At 38.4% G+C, this 17,893-nt stretch overlaps 1 protein-coding gene across 2 annotated transcripts in view; it reads right to left on the reverse strand.

Moving 5' to 3' along the window:
• The window catches only part of lsamp (limbic system associated membrane protein), a 496,316-nt gene that overhangs the window by 61,040 nt on the left and 417,383 nt on the right, over positions 1–17,893 (reverse strand). For both annotated transcript variants that reach the window (XM_042486243.2, XM_042486242.2), the window contains 2 exons: positions 11,530–11,674; positions 9,368–9,455 (listed from right to left, as the gene is read on the reverse strand). In XM_042486243.2, the coding sequence (XP_042342177.2) occupies positions 9,368–9,455; positions 11,530–11,674 (233 nt within the window). The remainder of the gene's footprint in view (positions 1–9,367; positions 9,456–11,529; positions 11,675–17,893) is intronic.

Consider the following 17,893-nt stretch of genomic DNA (forward strand, 5'->3'; position numbering starts at 1 on the left):
AAAATATAAAATAAATAGAAAAAAAGGTGGGGAAAGTGGGTGTACGGACCTATGTGTGTTTGTGTACATGTGTGAGTGTATATGTTTATGCATGAGTGCGAATAAGAGTGTGTGAAGGCATTCCACATCTTTCCCAGTCTTTTGTTGCTCCCATCCCAACTTTTTTGGAATACACTGCAGAAATTCAGAATAAGTGAAAATTAAGGAAAAACGATAAAGTTTATCATTTTACCCATTAAATATCTTCTCTGTGTACTGTATTACATTTTATATAGGTTGAAAAGGATTTGCGAAACTTTGCACTCTGTTTTTATGGAAACAGTTTTGTAAGTCTGACCAAGAAATTAATCAGATATGTGGCTGCACAACCACAAACTTTAACCAAATTTTGTTTAGAATTTGTTATCATTTAAAAACAATGTTTTTAAGCAACCCTGAGTGTTTGCCACACAGCTGTCTGACATTTTCTGCAGCCATTTTCTTCGCTTGAAGAAACCAAAAAACAAACTACACTACAAGAAATGACACTACCTAAAATCTTAGCAGCCTGCAAAATAAATTTCAGCATATTAAAATTGTAAGAAATTCATCTCTCTCCTCCTCCTCTCCTCTGATATTGGACCATACATCAGATAAACACTCTTTGAATGAAGGCAAATTACTGTTGTTGTTTTATTGACAATTGCAGCACAGGTGGCACTGAAGATGGTGTATGGCATACACTTCATACACTGTATGCAGTAAACACTTTGACACTGAAACTAAATTGTATTCAAGACTTCAAGTGCCATGCTCCATGTGCTCCTTGGCTGCTGGAAAGCCCTTGACGAGCAATAGCTCTGGCTACAATGAGAGGCTGCAAATGGCTGCTGGATGGTGAGGAAGAAATTTTGTTGATGCATTTGCTTTTTTCCTTCGGTAAATGGAAGCTTCATTGATCTCTGTTAACAGGCTTTTCTCAGACAGGTAACGAGGGATCATCCAGTAAAAAAGAGGGTGGTGTGAACTCCATGGCTGGTGGTTATACAAGCAACACAGTGTATGTGGGTGTGATCACGGTGCTGTAGCTGTAAAGCCAGACAGACTGCTGATATCAGGAATTAATGATAGCCAAAGCTAATCTGCACTTCCCTCCTCATCTCTTTCTCAATCTTTCTCTCTCCCCTTCTGTATATAGGATGGTCTGTGTGAGAGAAAGTGACAAAAGCTCAGCAATAGCAAAGATAAGGGGTGGTCCAAGATGCAGAAGTGTGAGGGGGTGTGCAGGGGCAGAAGAAAAGAAGAAGAGGTCATTGAGATGGGAAGAGGTGGAGAGGAGCACAGTGGATAGATGACTTCACATGCACTGCCGAAAGGTTCTGATTGTCCCATGATAATTGTTAAAAGGTCAGTCCTGCTTGCCCAGACTGCAGAGTAGAAGATACGTGCAAAGCAACACACAGACAAATGTGTGGGTGCAAGCACACCTGCCCCCTCCTGTTAGGGTGCTCTTTAGGGTGACACAGCTGCCGTTAGAGAGTTCTATGGATTAGCTTCTTAAATACCACAGCATTGTGATATAAGGATGGAAGAAATGAAAGAAAGAAAAGATGGGGTTAGGGCTCACAGTGTTAAAAATAAGGCATAAGAGCACTTTTCAGATCCAAAATAAAGGTTAAAACACTCAATATGCTGGAGGGGAACATGGTTAGAATTGAGGAGGAAAAAAAAAAAAAAAGGTTTTCGATGAGTCTAGGATAAAATACAACTCTAACATAGCACCAGGCTACAATTACATTTGTTAGATTTCATGCCGTCGCCTAAACGACACATGCAGCAGTTGCTGCATTAGTTTCGTCAATTCTCCATGCTCCAGAGCAAGTGCAGGCAGTATATTAACATGTGTCACTTCTCAATGGACACAACATATTGAAATGGGGTCACAGAAGCTGGGAAACATCTGTTTACGGGACTATTGTATTCACTTTGTCTGCTACTTTATAGTCACTCTGTTTCTGTGACATTTATGAATGGATAATACCATCTGTCTTGGAGGGAAAGCTGCTCGCAAGGAAGGTTTGGGTGATAACTTGTAGATTTAAGAGCTAATCCAGATTGCCTAGCCAGACTGGTTCTGGTCATAAACCCAACAGAAATAAAACTTATGATGTTATATTGAAAATGAGCAGGAGTATACAGTCCAGTGAATACGCCTTGTTGTTTTATCTGTGCTACACTGCATGCTAAGCAATGGTTTGACAAGATCAGTAAAATTGCAATTTTTGTATTAACATGCCCACTTAAATCATTTCATAAAGGTCAGTGCATATGACAGTGTTGACTTAAATTCAATAGTGTCAGATCGATGCTGATTTGAATCAGCTGATCAAGCATCACTGGGCTGAAAAGGAAGTAGAGAAAAAAAAAGTTATAGAACCAAGGAAGCAGCCTATTGCAATTGCAAACCAACAAGAGATCGATACTATTGACAGGCTTCAAGGAACTTGTAGCATCTGGCAAACAACCAACACACTCTTGTATAATTGACAGTACGGTTTAGAACACACACACACACACACAGACATGCACACACACACAAACGCACATGTGTAATCACTAGCAGCAGGACAGCGCATGTCAAAATCCATACAACTGTTATGGCTTCTTCGGCCTGAGACGCACGATTCAACAGAATGACTTTCGATTTACTCGTTAGTGATTGGGCCAGTGATTCAAGACCCTGCTTGCTGAGAGCTGATTCACTCACTGGCTAGCCACTAATATTTTCCTAACTGGTGAAATAGTCAAATCCAATGAATGCTGAATGTTGAATAAACTAGTGGAAATCCGAGTTCAACAAGCTGCAATATTTCTGATTGGGGTCAGCAGTCTGCAGGCAGATCGTCAGTCACAGTAAGGGGCTAAACGAACTAAAGTTCCACTCCTGTGGGATGAGTATTATAAGAGGACCTCATGAGATGAATGAATCACTCCCCAGCCTCGGCATTTTGTAAAACACATTTGCATAGCACGTTGAGATTTGCTGAATATGCTGATACACTACTGTCATGGGTATGGTTGTACAAAGGAATGATTGGAGTGTGGATTGGGGCTACATTTGGGCTTATGTGTCATGTTTTTGTTTTTAGAAGCGAGGCCTTCCCGACTATTACTAACATTTCACTGCACCTCCTCATTAAATTTGATAAAAAGCTTCCCAATCCTAATTGCTCAGAATAATGTATAAGTGAGATTTAAACAACATTATAGAGTCTTCGGTCACAATAGCAGCTCTGTGAGGCTATAATTAGACACAGTGGTGCTTTGAGCCAAGTGCTAACGTCAGCATGCTAGCATGCTCACAACAACAATGCTAACTGGCTGATGTTCATAAAGTATAATGTTTTTATATTTTTCCAGTGAATCAGCTTTCTAAGATTTGCTAATTAGCACTAAACACTAAACACATCTGAGGCTCAGCATATACATTCATCGCAATCTATCATTTTTTTTTTTTTAGATATTTCAGCCTGGACCAAAGTGGAGGACTGAACAACTGAAAACATGCTGACAAACCAACAAATCAACATCCATACAGTAATATTGATGATAATGTATGTCTTATGCCTCATACTTTGGGGAAGATGCTATCTGATGATGGCTTATGAAGGCTCAACAGATATTGGCATGTCAGCAACTCAAATTGCTTTGTTTTTTCTCTTTTTCGATTCTGGCTCTGTAATTCATGAAAAAGGAAGACAGATTTTGTCGTCAGAAACAAGAAAAATAAATTGCATGCAGATTTTGATTCCCCGGGATAATGTTTTATCAAAGCTTCTCTGTCTTCACCAGAATACAGTGTATTATCCACCAATCATAGTCATGACAGATTTGATTTCATGTCAGGTTTCCCAAATCATCTCTATTACGCCTACTGATTGCTAGGATATAAACTATAATAAATGCTCAATGCTCAATATGCTCAATAAAAGTGAGCAGTTTTACAGGATGTTCTTTCTTAGTTTCCTATCAGCACAATACATCTTCTCTATTGTTGCATGATTTGTGCTGATTAATCACTCTTTCATAATGTGTTGTTTCCTGCTTGCCACTGTGGTATTCTTTTGCTCCTATTTCACTTTATTCCACTGCCTGCTGTTCATAGTAATGATGTTAGCTTTTTAACCTGTTAACATTGAGCAATTGCTAAGCCATGCTTGTACAATAATTTGTTTTCTAAAGCGACTGGCCCGATATAATGTTTAAAAAACAGACACACAAATCAATAAAATTATGTCCAAAATTACTGCAGACGACTGGATATTTCCAAGTCACATTATTCCTACACCAATGGAGTCTGGAAGCTTTTGCTGATTCAGTATGACAGTAGTTACAAAGGAATAAGCTATTAAACTTTTTTAATATGTTGGATATTTTTCTTTTACAGTCAGAGAAATATACTCCTGCCATCTGCACTTATGGAGTGGAACATCATTAATGACAGCCAAGCAGTTTATATGGGCTACAGACAGGATTTAACACCGTGGATATCAGCATGAAAGCACAGACTGTTCCCCCTCACTGGGATTGATGTCAGCCACAGCAGAGTATATTTTTTTTATTATATATATTTTCCAACTTGATCAAATGGTGGAATGTTTGAATTTTATAAAAAATCCCATCAACGCAGCAGAGTTATAATTTTAATGGGGTGATATTTGGTTTGAGTTCAAAGCGTGTAAAATGTATTATTCGCAAATACCTCTCCACACACTATGGAAGAGAAATGGATAGGTTTACTAATTAAAAGAAAAACTAATGATTCCAAACTGCTTCCACCAATTAAACAATGGTCCTAACTTATTCTAACCACAGGTAAAAAAGCATAGAAAAAAAAGAAATACTCATTGACATAGATTTATGCAGGTACAGACTCATTCTTACTTCCCCAAATGCACAAATATCTCTTAACCAGCTAAAAGACATGGCAAACATCAAAGTCAAACCTTCTCAATCATCAAAACACTTGGCTGGGCTTGCCCATCGGCTAAACTTCTATGTCTGCGTTTCATAAAAATCAAATTGGATTGGGGTGGAAAGCTTGCCATTATATTGGGATTCTTGTCATGTGCAGTGACCCTGCTGCTTGGTACCACTCATCTGAGCTCTGCGAGTTTGCCACTTTTTTCATCCACTGCAAATTTACTTTGTCTGATCATTTGTTTTCCAATTACGTCTCTGTCCCTGCTAGCAGAAAATTGTCAGCTTTGGTTATGCGAACCCCGCTCTTGGGTCTGTAACCAGGGGCAATGTTTGATGCTTGGAACATTTTCATACCCATTAAAAGATGAAGGCAGGGTGAATTATTATCCTGCAGAGTTGATTGAGTTTTGTGGGGTTGGTCTAGGGTTGCTGCACGTGATGGTATAGTGGAGCCACACACAAAGACTAATTCTTATCTTCACTAAGTGAGAGGCTTAAACCTACATAGAAACCTTATTGGATAAAACCAAAGCAGAAGTTAAATAAGTGGTGGATTGTTGATGAAGCATGATTTTACTTCCTACTTTTGTTATTTAATCAGCATTTTGCATCCAGTACTTTCCTCACATCAATGTTCAATGTTTGACCACCGTTTAAAAGTAAATAAAAACTTCACAGTAGTTGCGCACAGTAACACATTCGCAGTAATTGCCAGAAACCTACGCCTTCAGCACTGCACCGCAATTTAGATGAAAGATGCTGAACTGAACCTCAAGGAGAAGATTACACCCACACAGCGGAGAAATACAACAGATGAGCATAACAATGGCAGCAAAAATTGAATGGGACTTTGAGAGGCAGAGTGGAGGACAACGTAGCAAGGAAAGAAAGAAACAGAATCAATGTTTGGCTATAGCTGTCGCATTAGCCATGATAAACGAGGCCGCCGACAGAAACTCTGAAAGTCGTCGCAGGACATTCCAATGATCAAGAGCTGAATAATCGGACACAATGGATTCTGGGAAGGAGAGGCAATTTGCTGCCGTGGATCCAAGAAGAGGGGCATCAATTCATATATTGACCTTTAAAAATGCTATTAATGGATGATATCTTCAGTTCATAGCTGGATGGGAAGTTCTCTAGTAGGCTATTCTGTGCGGTGGAATTACATTGTGGTGCATTTCCTCCACTGACAGCCTGCAGTATTTATCTCGGGTCGGGTTTCACATCAGACAGTCAGTCGGTTTAAAATGGAAAAGGCAGTTAAAACAAAAGCAAACTGTGATTGATGAAGCAATAAACTATGGCTGAGCTGCAACATTAGGTTTGTCACTGTACATACACAGTGCTCCATGTCTTGCTTCAATGTCTTTTCTCAGAGATAATGGACAGGTGACAGTTGAAGCCTTCATAGCCCAAAGCAAAGCATATAAAGACATACACTCCCACACACATGCAAACAAACAAACTATAGGAGAAGCCACTTCTGAGCACTTAGGTATCACTGGTGTCTGTCAGGCTGCCTGCTTTGACAGGTTAAGAGCAAATTTCTGTCAACTATCTGTGACTTTGGAAAACATGACTACGGAGACTTGGCGATAGCATTTTGATTGATAATGAACTCTCTCTTTTTTTTGGCCTTGATGCACAGCTCAATGCTTTTATTGCTCTTATTCTTTCATGGTCCCAAGAGCTTAGTAGCAATTCAAAAACATTTCAGAGGTTAAAAGAACTAAAAAGCATAGTCTACTGACAAAAACAAACAACATAAAGCCTGCAGTCGCAGTAACACACAGAAGTGAGATGATCTGAAAATGGGTTATGAAGTTGCTTTTTCCAAGATTACTTGTTGACAATTATTCTCTTCATTAGAGAACGTAAAGGCAGGAAAAGAGTGGGGATAGGGAAATGAGATATGCCAGGTTAACAGGTATTGTGAGCCAAAAAAGTTCCAGTATTAATATGTTACAGCCTACACATAAACGCCCACTAATGAGTCCTAAAACCCAGATATGAAGTAGCATTTCAGCACATTCAGTTCCCTTGTGTCAAAGTCAGTGGGTCTGTAGAATGGGTTTTTGGTTAGAAGTCTCAAATAGGACTTGTATATCATAAATGTTTGTTTACCAAAGAGCTTATTTTCTAGCATACTCCAAATCTAATGGAGAAATCATATCAGCTTTTTGACAAAATAATCAAGGAACCAGGGCGAAGTTAGCCCCCGAGTTAGCCTACAACAATGGCTGTCATTCTAGGGGAACTGTATAGAGACAGAGCACATTTAAGTCTTGCAATTCACGGCTCTCCATTGATTTTGGATTGCATGATTGCATTACGATAACTTTTTGTCATTAATGTCTACTTGAAATCAACACAAAAGTACCTATTAGCTGATTTGTGTTAGGATTCACTACAAACATGATAAAGAATCCAAACTATATTTTCACCAACTGCCTAACAGAAAAAGTGAACTAAGCAAAAAGATTTGAGGCATCAGAGGGAAGATATAGGAAACTTTGGGATCTGGACACTCAGGCTATTACTATGTTAACATGTAGCAAGCATTTTGCTAATGTGGGTAGGCAAACTGTAGAGGACGAAGCTATGCTAGTGCCTGGTTTAAATCTTTGTAAGCCTAAATGATAATTTTACCTGGTGATTCGATTAAATAGTTGCAAGTAACAGAGTTTGACATTCCTGACCATTTAGTTGGATCATTTCTCACTGATAAGCAAAGTAAGAAGACACCGACAATATTCAGTTTGTGGACATAACAATCCTTTGACCTGCTGATATCTTTCTTTTTTCTTTTTTGCCAACTACAGGCACTTTGTTAGTGCCCTCAGTTACATACCGTAGCACCGGAGCCAATAGTTTTCCCCCTGGGAGTGGGCGTGGTTTTGAGAGTGTGGTGTGTTGCGCTCTGTCTCTACAGTTCACTCATAAATATGAAGCAGCCAGATAACTTAGCTTGGCATAAAGACTGGAACCAGCCTAGTTTGGTTCGAAGGTAACAAAAGCTGCCCACTGGCAAATTTAATGCTTGCTAATTAACAAAATTTGGCATTTGGTTAGTCCATACAAAAAGTTAAGTGTGAAAATATCAAGTTGTGGTTGTGCTCAAGTAAGCCAAACTAAGCAAAGCAAAGAAGCTGCTGGGTCCAGGTAAATATTACCTTACAGGCACATGTGTGGTACGAAAATATCCACAATTTCATTCAGCCTAGCACTCAACTAATGTGAGGCATTTATACACACATATATAGCTTTAAATATAAAAAGACCACAATAAAATAGAAGATAATAAGAAAACATGCTAAACAGAGGAATAAAACTCATTTAATTTAAGAAAACATCAGTAAAAAAACAAATGTTTTGAATTTCGATGAAGAATTCTCTTTACAGATTCAAGCTTAGCACTGAGTTTTAATCATTCTCCTTTGGCACAAAAACAATTATTTCTCTTTTATCTTTGCTTTCATCTATAAACTTGAGGGAATTTTGGAACATCAAATCATTGATTTGTTCAGTGCACCACAGCTGCTTGGTAATACCTTTATTTAAATGTGTGTCATCCACATAATTATGCTGAGCTAGTTAGTGCTGAGATAAGAACTCAATTCTTAAAATGCTTCATCAAAGAAAAGTTGTGGAATTAGCTGTCCTGGATGACTGTCAGAGATTACATTTCACAAGGAACACGATTCAGGAAAACCAAAATAGCTAAAAACTGAGCATGGCTGTGTACTTTTTTGTAAGCCCTCTCAGGTGTATTTGATGATTTTATAGCATAGCCTTCTTCTCAACAGGAGCTACAACCTTACAACCCAAAAGATAACTTTCGGAAAGCATTTGCCAAAAAAAAAAAGTTTTGGAAAAAAAAAAAATCCATCCTCTAGGCCTTGAATCAAATCCTGCAGCACCTTCTCTCTCACACTCTCAACTTTTCCGCTGTCTCCATTCAGGAGAAATAACTTCCCCATTCTTTGAAATGGAAAACTACTGCTGAAGGCTTTTCAAGTGCTCTAAAGATTTATTTGAACTGGGACAAGAAATTCGGTTGCTGTAGGCGGGCGCGTGTGACATATAGCTTTTTATTTTTTTCCTGACAATACATATGCATATATTTTCCTTGCAGACACCTTAGAGGGACACATTTCAACATTTAATAATAGAGCGGCGGTGACGCTGATGTATGCTGCCTGTGTGCTGTTGGACAATGATGCCTTTGACTCTTGAGACATTTGAAATATAATTTAAGATGTGTGGTAGCTTCTGTTTAGCATATAATATGTTTTATTGACCCAACTTCAAAGTTTATATCTCTCCAGCTGGCATGCATAGGAGGCATGTTGCAGGCTATGTTTACCTTCACTGCTAATGTTTATGTAAAGACGCTGCTTACCTTGTACAATGAGGTAGACCTGTGAGGTCTTGGGCTGCTGCTTTGTCTGTATGGAGCAGGTATACGACCCCTCGTCATACACATCCACCTACACACAATAAAATAGAATATTGTTATTTCAGTGTTTTGAATATATCTTTTCACAATATTACTGGCACAGCAGTATGTCTTCATTCTTGTTACTTTTTTACCTTTTTACAGATATAAGGCCCTAGATTATCAATAGTGCATGGTATAAAATGCATAGCTCAAGTGCATTTAGGCCAACAACGTTTGCTGGTTAAAAGGCATGTTATTTGGAAAAGAAAGGAATGAGGGGCAAAGGGGTTATATTTAAACCCTAATTGATCATAGAAAATTGATCATTTTTGATGCAACACAATTCCAACCAATCAGACTGTCACCCTCCAGTCCCTTCAAAGGTCAGTTGAACCTCCACCTGGCACACTGCTGTTTACATAGTTGATTCTGAAAAATTGGAGAAGCTAGCATTATTTTTTTTTTTTGCTGAGTGTAATGCAATCAGAGCAGTAATATCACTGTAGCATATATAGAGGGAAATACTTAAAAGAGGAAAGTGGATTTAACTTTTAGCTGCTGACATAAACAATAAAGTGACATGGCTCCTCCTTTGTTAATGCTCTGCAGCTCTGCAGCTCTGCTCTTTGTTCACATTTTATAAAATCTAATTAATATTTTCCTCATCAATAGTGAAGTATTCACCCACCATTTGCATTTCCCTGAGTGTGTAACAAGCAGAGCGTACACACGTTGTGGACCCATGTAGGCACATCTAATAATCTGAACAATGTGCCCTTTGAATAGAAGGAAAATAATGTGCTTTCCTAACTTCAGATTTATTGGTCAATGGTGCAACTGCTCTCTGCTGCCTCAAAATAGCAATAAACCTACAAAGTGGCAGAACACACCTCATTTTATGACCTACATGCCCATGGGCTCACAGATGGGCACGACTACATTTGTTACTTACATAACAAAAGCTCTTCGCGTGAAAATGACAGCTGTTTCGGTGTCACACTAGCAATCACAGTAGCGCTGCCCTGTTTGTTGCTTTGCACTGGGTGTAACATGGGGCCCAAAGTGCTTTGTCATTTTCATTGTAATTAAATTGTACTGGAATTCTCCAACTTACCCAAATAAATATTTGTAACTTTAACTGCAATGTAAAACGTCACACGGGTGAGCTAACTTTCTAATAAAATCAACCTAAATATATAGACTACGTGAGTTTTATCATTTTCAAGTCAATTCAACTTTCGTTTTTTTTTGTTTTTGTTTTCAGAAGATTTCAGAACTCATGAACTTGAGTTTTTCTCACAAAGTATTTTGCCTCTAAATTTTGAGTTGAAGGAATGTTAAATTCATTAAGCTGATAAGCATATTAGCAAACCTCCCAGCATGCAATTTTGCAACTTTTTAAAGAAAACATTTACTATGAAAAATTACTATTTTGCTAATAACTGAATTTTTATAATAATAATAATTATTATTATTATAAACCATATAACTACATCTGATCTGGCTTTGTCAGAATGCCTGATTTATTCCAGGAGCACAGAGCAGGTTGTAGCATGAGGTAATTTTGTTACCGTAAATTAAAGGAATTGTTTAACATTTTTGGAAATTTCTGTTTGTCACATTCTTGCCAATACCTGTATGAAATGATTGATACAGTTGCCATACTTTCTGTTTATTCTTTGCAGATAAGCTAGTCACAGCCCCCCCAGCTTCATACAAGTGTATTTCCCAACATGTCAAACTTCACATTAAATATTAGCGTACAGAGTTTTTTTATGTGAAAACACCCTTGTCATCTCATCATGTCTTCTCACATGCTCATGGTTCGGAAAGTTCATAGAAAGTAATTCAAAACTTAACAGAGTCAAAAAAAAGTCCCTCTGATTAAACCTGCTGCATAAATAAATGGATAAATGAATGAATAAATATTTCAACAACACAGCCCCGGCTCTGAAAAAGTCAGAGGATGCAGTTTATCAAGGTCATGTTCATGATTTCTGAATATAATCCTTGAAGCAAGCGAACAAAAGATTCTGTATTCTCTGATCTCCAGATGCGACTGTCATTCACAGCGAGATCATAATGAATTTAACAAATTATTCCAGTTTCTAGGTCAGCATTACCTTTTGTATGCGCAGGCTGTACTCCAGCTGTCCTTTAGTGACCAGATCTACTCTGGGGTCCAGGGACCACTTGTCCTGGCCAGCAAAGATGATGTTGGATCGATTGAGCCAAGCCACCTTGGACACTTTGTCGTCCACATAACACCTGCAGGCACAACGAGAACAAGTGAGGTGAGAAGGAGGAAATAGAAAAAAAAAGACTGGGTTACTCATCAGGGGATGTGGCATGCTAAGGTGTGAAAAGAACATTTTTCATTTCATAAAATATAATCTTACTGGAAGAAAGGAGTTTTGCTGATAGGAAACAAACAAAAAAACAGCAATTATGGGATCCCAGTGCAGGTGGCGTGAAACTTGAAGGTGTTTTAAGGTTTAACGGCACAACGATTTCTTGAAATACGTGGCCTAGCTGCGTATATTGCAACACAGTTGAGCAGTGTTTTGTTTGATACTGCTGACCAGCAAGGGTATTAGTTAGTTAATCTGATCAGATGTGCAGCACTCCACTTATCACAAGGTTTTTAAAGAAAATTTAAGTTCATCTGGTTCTCTTTCATTCCCATCCCCTGCTCATAATCTCTCTTTACGCTCGAATCTCCTCCTTCTTTGATTCTACCTTCCTCTCTCTAATAAATACGTCTCCTTTCACTGCGAGCCCATTCCTGTGGATGAGAAAGGACACTGGCATCCTCTTGTTTACTCCTTGTTGCACGCTGTCAGAACATTACGCCAAGTAGGCTCGAGCTAAAGCTTGAGCTAAGACATCTCGCACGGGAGGGATGGGAGCCGAGCGTCTGCCTAATGAATAAATGTAAATGTGAAAAGACGTCGGAATCAATGAGAATGGATATCAGCCGTAATGCAAGCTGACAGTGGATGCGCCTCACATGCAAATTGCGGCGACTCCCCAAGCCTTGGCTGTGCAAACTGCTTTGGAGTATGTTGGGCTACAAGAGAGTAGATTAGCGAGGCAGTGGAGTGAGGCTGTCTTTGGCAGGTGACCCTGGGTGATGCACAAAAGTGGTGGTGCAGTCACCCCCAGCCTGTTACCCAGTGGGAGCTGGATGTCAGATTTGTTGAAGGCTTGTACTCGCAGCTTGAATCCTTGTTGATGTTCCTTCCCTTTGTGTGGAACCAAGATAACTGACTGTATTTAGTGACTCGCTTTGACATCTACCCTTTACTTTCCTCACTCTGAAGTGAACAGTTTCTTTCCGTTTTCTTTCAAACATCCTTAAAGCTCTAATTAATAAACAATATAGTAAAAAGCAACTAATTAAGACACATTTTCCTTAAATCACGGAGAGCTTTATGAACGACTGAAAAACTGTAAGAGCGTGGATTCTGTGAATTCAGAGGACACATTACCAGCACTAAAATGGAGCCATACTCACATAATTCAAATCCATATAATATACATAATTTTTGTGAGTGTTGAGCTTTAACCTCTAAAATCCATGAATGATCATAGGCGGATTATGAGACAATGGGCCCCTGGGAACGGAAATGCAAAGGACCCTTCCACCTCTCCTACAAGGGAGCAGGACTCAGACTTTTTGGTGGTTTGCATCTCTTTATAGTCATTATGCATTTTTGTGGGTTTGTGTTTCTTTGAAATAATACTGCCTTTTCAGTTTGAGTCTTTTTATAGTAATTTCATGCCTTTTTTGGTCATCTTTTGTCATTTTGTGTCTTTTGTGGTTGTTTTGTATCTCTATAAAGTCATTTGGTGTCTTATTGTACTCATTTTATGTCTCCTCATGGTTGAATTATGTTCTTTGTAGTTATTTTGTTTCTCTGTGGTTTTTTGTGACTCTTTGTAGTTGTTATTAGGTCTATCAAACAATTCTTTTTTTAAATTCATGATTAATCACAGAATTTCAATAGTTAATTGCAAGTAATTGGATTTATTTTTTTTTTTACATTTTATGTTTTAAATGAAACGGTTTTGCTTTACAAAACAGTTTTGAAGTCCATACGGACAGGGCAAAGCAATTCTTATTAGACTGTCTCGATTGGGAATTAAATGACAGCAAAAAATGCATGGGCTCAAAGTTGGCGTTTCCGTAAAGAGGAGACTCATGGGTACCCACAGAGCCCATTTTTTTAATCACATTGCGACTAATGCATTAACACTGAAAGGCCTAATTGTTAAACTGTCTCTCTAACTTTGTGTAACTTTGTGTCTTTTTAATCACATTTGTTATTCTTTATATACATTTTTGGGTCATTTCGTGTCACTTTGTAGCCAGCTTGTGTCTCCTTGTGGATATTTCATTAATTTCCTTGAAGTAATTTAATCTCTCCTTGTGGTTGTTTTGTGTCTCTTTGTGATTGATTTGCCCATTTTTGTAGTTATTTTGTGTCTCTTAGCAGTTCATTTGCATTTCTTTGTGGTCTTTTCGTGTGTCTTTGTGGTCAGTTTCAATCTCTTTATGGTTGGTTCTTGTTACTTTGAGTAACAATTTGTAAGTGTCGGCTACTGGGCCCCTGGGCCATTGCCCATTACTCTCATTTAGTATTACATCCATGTGAGCAATGGGCCCCTGTGATACTTAATTCATTCATATTTACATGCTGAACCTACAAAATTTTACTTCAAATAGTCAAAATCTTTGTGCTTCCGAAGATACAGGTAGCATAATTTCTCTAAAAATACCTTACTGCACAGAACTGTGATATACTATACTTTAACTAGTGTAGCGTTGCATCAAGCAGATGCAAAAATTACAGCACAGTATGTGACAGTGTCATAAAGTGTGGGAGAAAGAGGTTAACAGCACTTCCGCAACTGAGATGTGACATGCCCGTCTTTGTTCAACACCTGTTCATTTGGTTACTGTTTCATTATATGAAATCTAATGTGTAGAACTGCAAATGCACTTTTCTTGTGTTCAGAATTTTCCCTTAAAACTGATAGTTACTTTATTATAAGAGCAATATAATACACTTATAGTGATAATGCTGTCAGATCCTTCATGATTATAAGTGTTTACAGTTGATATATCCAAAATGAGTGTAAAGGTTTTACTGCTAAGATTGACCGTTCAACAGCTCCTCCGTTTTCTAAGCGTCAGTGCTCTAAATTAGTAAAACACATAGACACACAGTGACAAGCTGAGCAGATTTTAAGTGTTTGCAGTGAAGCAATAAACTGCCCTGGCTGACTGAATGGCTGCATCTTGTTTGTTTTCACTGAGCTTGCTTCCTCTCTTCCCTTATTACCACTCGTCTCCCACCGTGAAGTAAACGGGAGGAGGTGAAAAAACAAAAGCAGGAAAGCGAAAGACAGAATGAGGAGACGTGAACAGAATCGTGACACCAGTTTCCTTCAGTTGTCTCTTTCAAAAACTTAGATTACACCAAACAGCATGCTGTTACTAAAGCTGAGTCGTGATTTTGTAAGAACTGTGTGAGACAGCTGTCTGGCCCACAGACATTTCAGAGAGTTTAGGATGAAACAACAGACTTGGAACAAACATGTTTGACAAACAACACATCTCCAAATGTAATAGTTTAAAGAATGACGTGTATAATCTACAGATTTGCCATAATAATCTTGTGATTCTAGTCACCTTGTCTGTTACTGAGACATATTCCTCCTTTATAATTATTAGAGTACATATTTCGATTGATAAAGAAGACTGCCTTTTGGAATTTTTCATAAAAATAAAACTACACTATCACACAATGGAGAAAAGGGGACAATGTCCTTGTGTTTGACTAAAACATACATAAAAAAGGGTGGTTGAAAATGCCACCACACACTCACTGACGCTTTTATTACTATTTACTATTTACACAGTGAACAGAGACTTCTGTCCAAAGAGAGACTGATGTGGCAAGCTGTTGCTTTCTGCTTTGTCGAGGGCGAAATGCAGCCTGACTGATGCTTTGTGATCGCTGGAAACACAATTCAGAGACCGCCGAATTGTTTCTCAGTGAACAGTAATGAGATTCATCATGCAATTAATATGTAAATGTTACAGACTTTAAACTGCTCAAGTGGATTTGAGATAAGATTAAACTTGTGTGGAAAAGTAGGTAATTGAACGAAGCAGCCATTGTAACAAAAGTCTGCACAAGAAAGTACAAAATAAATCAAACATTCTAAAAAAAAATGTGACAACAAAGTTGATAGAAACAGCTGTGAAGATCATATAAAAACATGAAAATGAAAATTTTCACAGCTCATCATTGTGTACTTTGAGAGCTGGTGATTGAATACACAGAATGTGTACTTTGATTTAATATGCTTTCTCTCCTGTAAGAATATTCAATGGTGCAATAATTATAACTATAATATAAAATGTAACCGTGCACACAAAGGTGTATGACATTTTACATACATACAGTATCATTATGAAGCATTAGGGGGAAAATGTGCCTTTTATATTTTGTCAGAAATCTTGCCTCTCAGTGAAACTTCTGAACATTTGCTCTGGACAAAAGGAGTCTGCTGTCGGTTTCATTGAGGTGAAATAATTATTCATTCAAGCCCTTTTGATGTCATCAGAGATTTTAAGTACATCATATGAATGCCTTTTATACTGCCATGTTGTTGCCAATTTGTCATTTTTTGCTGGGCTCCATTCTAAGCAAGACCTCCATCCGTATTTCATAAATGTTTATCCATATTGGTTTTAAATTTGTAATATTTTAAAGTAAACAGAAGTAAACCACAAAGGTACTAACGTTTTTTGGCATGTGTGCTAGGCGAGCAACACTACTGAAGTGAATAAGCCGGAGTATTGGACAATCAAAATTTGACCCTAATGATGGCACTTGATGGAAAATTTGAGGATCAGCAAAACTGTTAGGAGATGTGAACTTGGGTAGCAAATTTCATGACAATCTTTACAACAGTTTCAAGGTGTTTCACTTAAACCACAACTGTTAACCTCAGGTTGGCACTAAAGGAAGAGAGATCCTGTGTTCACACTACAAAAGACACAGCAACAGGCAACAAGCCATTTTCAATGGAAGCTGTGGAGATGAAGTTATAAGCTGAAGCCCATCACTCGTCACTGTGGAAAGGCTTGACGTTGGACTTGCCTCAACTTTTTTCAGTGTTCCAATGACATAATGAAGTGTCAACCAATATTTTTTTTGTTTCTTGATGTTGTAGGCTACTGTTGTATTCAGTTTAGCTAGCTGATGCTATGCTGGCTTTATGTGCATTGCGGTGCACATTGGGCTGTGAAATTTAATATTAAAATGGGGCTCTGAGTTTATTCAAATACAAACTTTAGATATCATTCAGTTGAGGAGCTTTGCGGCAAATAGCAATCACTCACAAGCCTATGACTACTACTAAGTTATGGAGTGCTTGAGGAACACTTCAAAGGCTACACAGCAATAAAGTAGCTGGTCTCACCGCTGTGTTGTTGCTCATCGCGTGAACACAGCCTAAAGGGATCATATAGTCATTAGGATAAATCCTCTTAGCACCATGAAAGTGTGCACCAAATGGCAACAAACTATCTAATAGATGTGAAAACAATTCAACCAACTTCGACCTGCAATTGGTGCTGGATAAAAAGTCAAGAGATCAGCATATGGGGACAATAAATGTTGGTGCCAAATTTCATAACAATCAGTCCAGTAGTTGCAGAGATGTTTTTACTCTCAACCAGGATTTTGGACAAACCAAATGACAGACAGAGCCAAGCCATTCCACTGTGCCCATAATTATTCAGAATAATAAAATAATGCCCATAGGTATTTTAATTGACTTGTGCTTTTTAACAAATGTCTGAGCCACATCAAAATAAGACTGAAATACAATCCTGCAAGGGCTCTCCTACGTTTTTTCCTCTTGCCAGAGGTGCTTTGATGGTAGTATCAAAAGAGGTTTCTAGTCCTGTGGCAGCTGTCAAGATCTCTGGGCAAATATCACTTTTCAGGTCATAAAGGAAGGAGCAAATATTGTGAAATGAAAGAGAAAACATTCACAGTGTAGCAGGATGCACCCAATTATATCCTCTGTGTAAGTGGGACAAGAAGCAGTAATTGTGAATTGCACTCATACTGTGAGAGTGGCTTCTCCAAAGAATCATGCAAGCTCTTGGATAAATGCAGGTGACTGGGACTATTAATTATCCAAATGTTCCTAATTGTATTACCTCCTTTCAGTTAGCGGTCACCATATGCTGCTCCATATGGGTCAGAGAAATAGATAAATAAATGCACAACACATGGTGGCGTCAATGCCACCACACTCAGATTTCAATCAGAGCAACAATTCGCGACTCCAAATGCTCTCATCTTCCCTTGCCTCACATCTTTCCATGTTGTGTCTTCACACCTCTGCCACACCAGTCCTCCACTTCCTCTCTTCATTTTTTCACCCCCGTCTCCCTCT

This window comes from Plectropomus leopardus, chromosome 6, assembly GCF_026936395.1.
Source record: "Plectropomus leopardus strain MGB_pleo_1.0 chromosome 6, ASM2693639v1, whole genome shotgun sequence".
Classification (NCBI taxonomy): Eukaryota; Metazoa; Chordata; class Actinopteri; order Perciformes; family Serranidae; genus Plectropomus; species Plectropomus leopardus.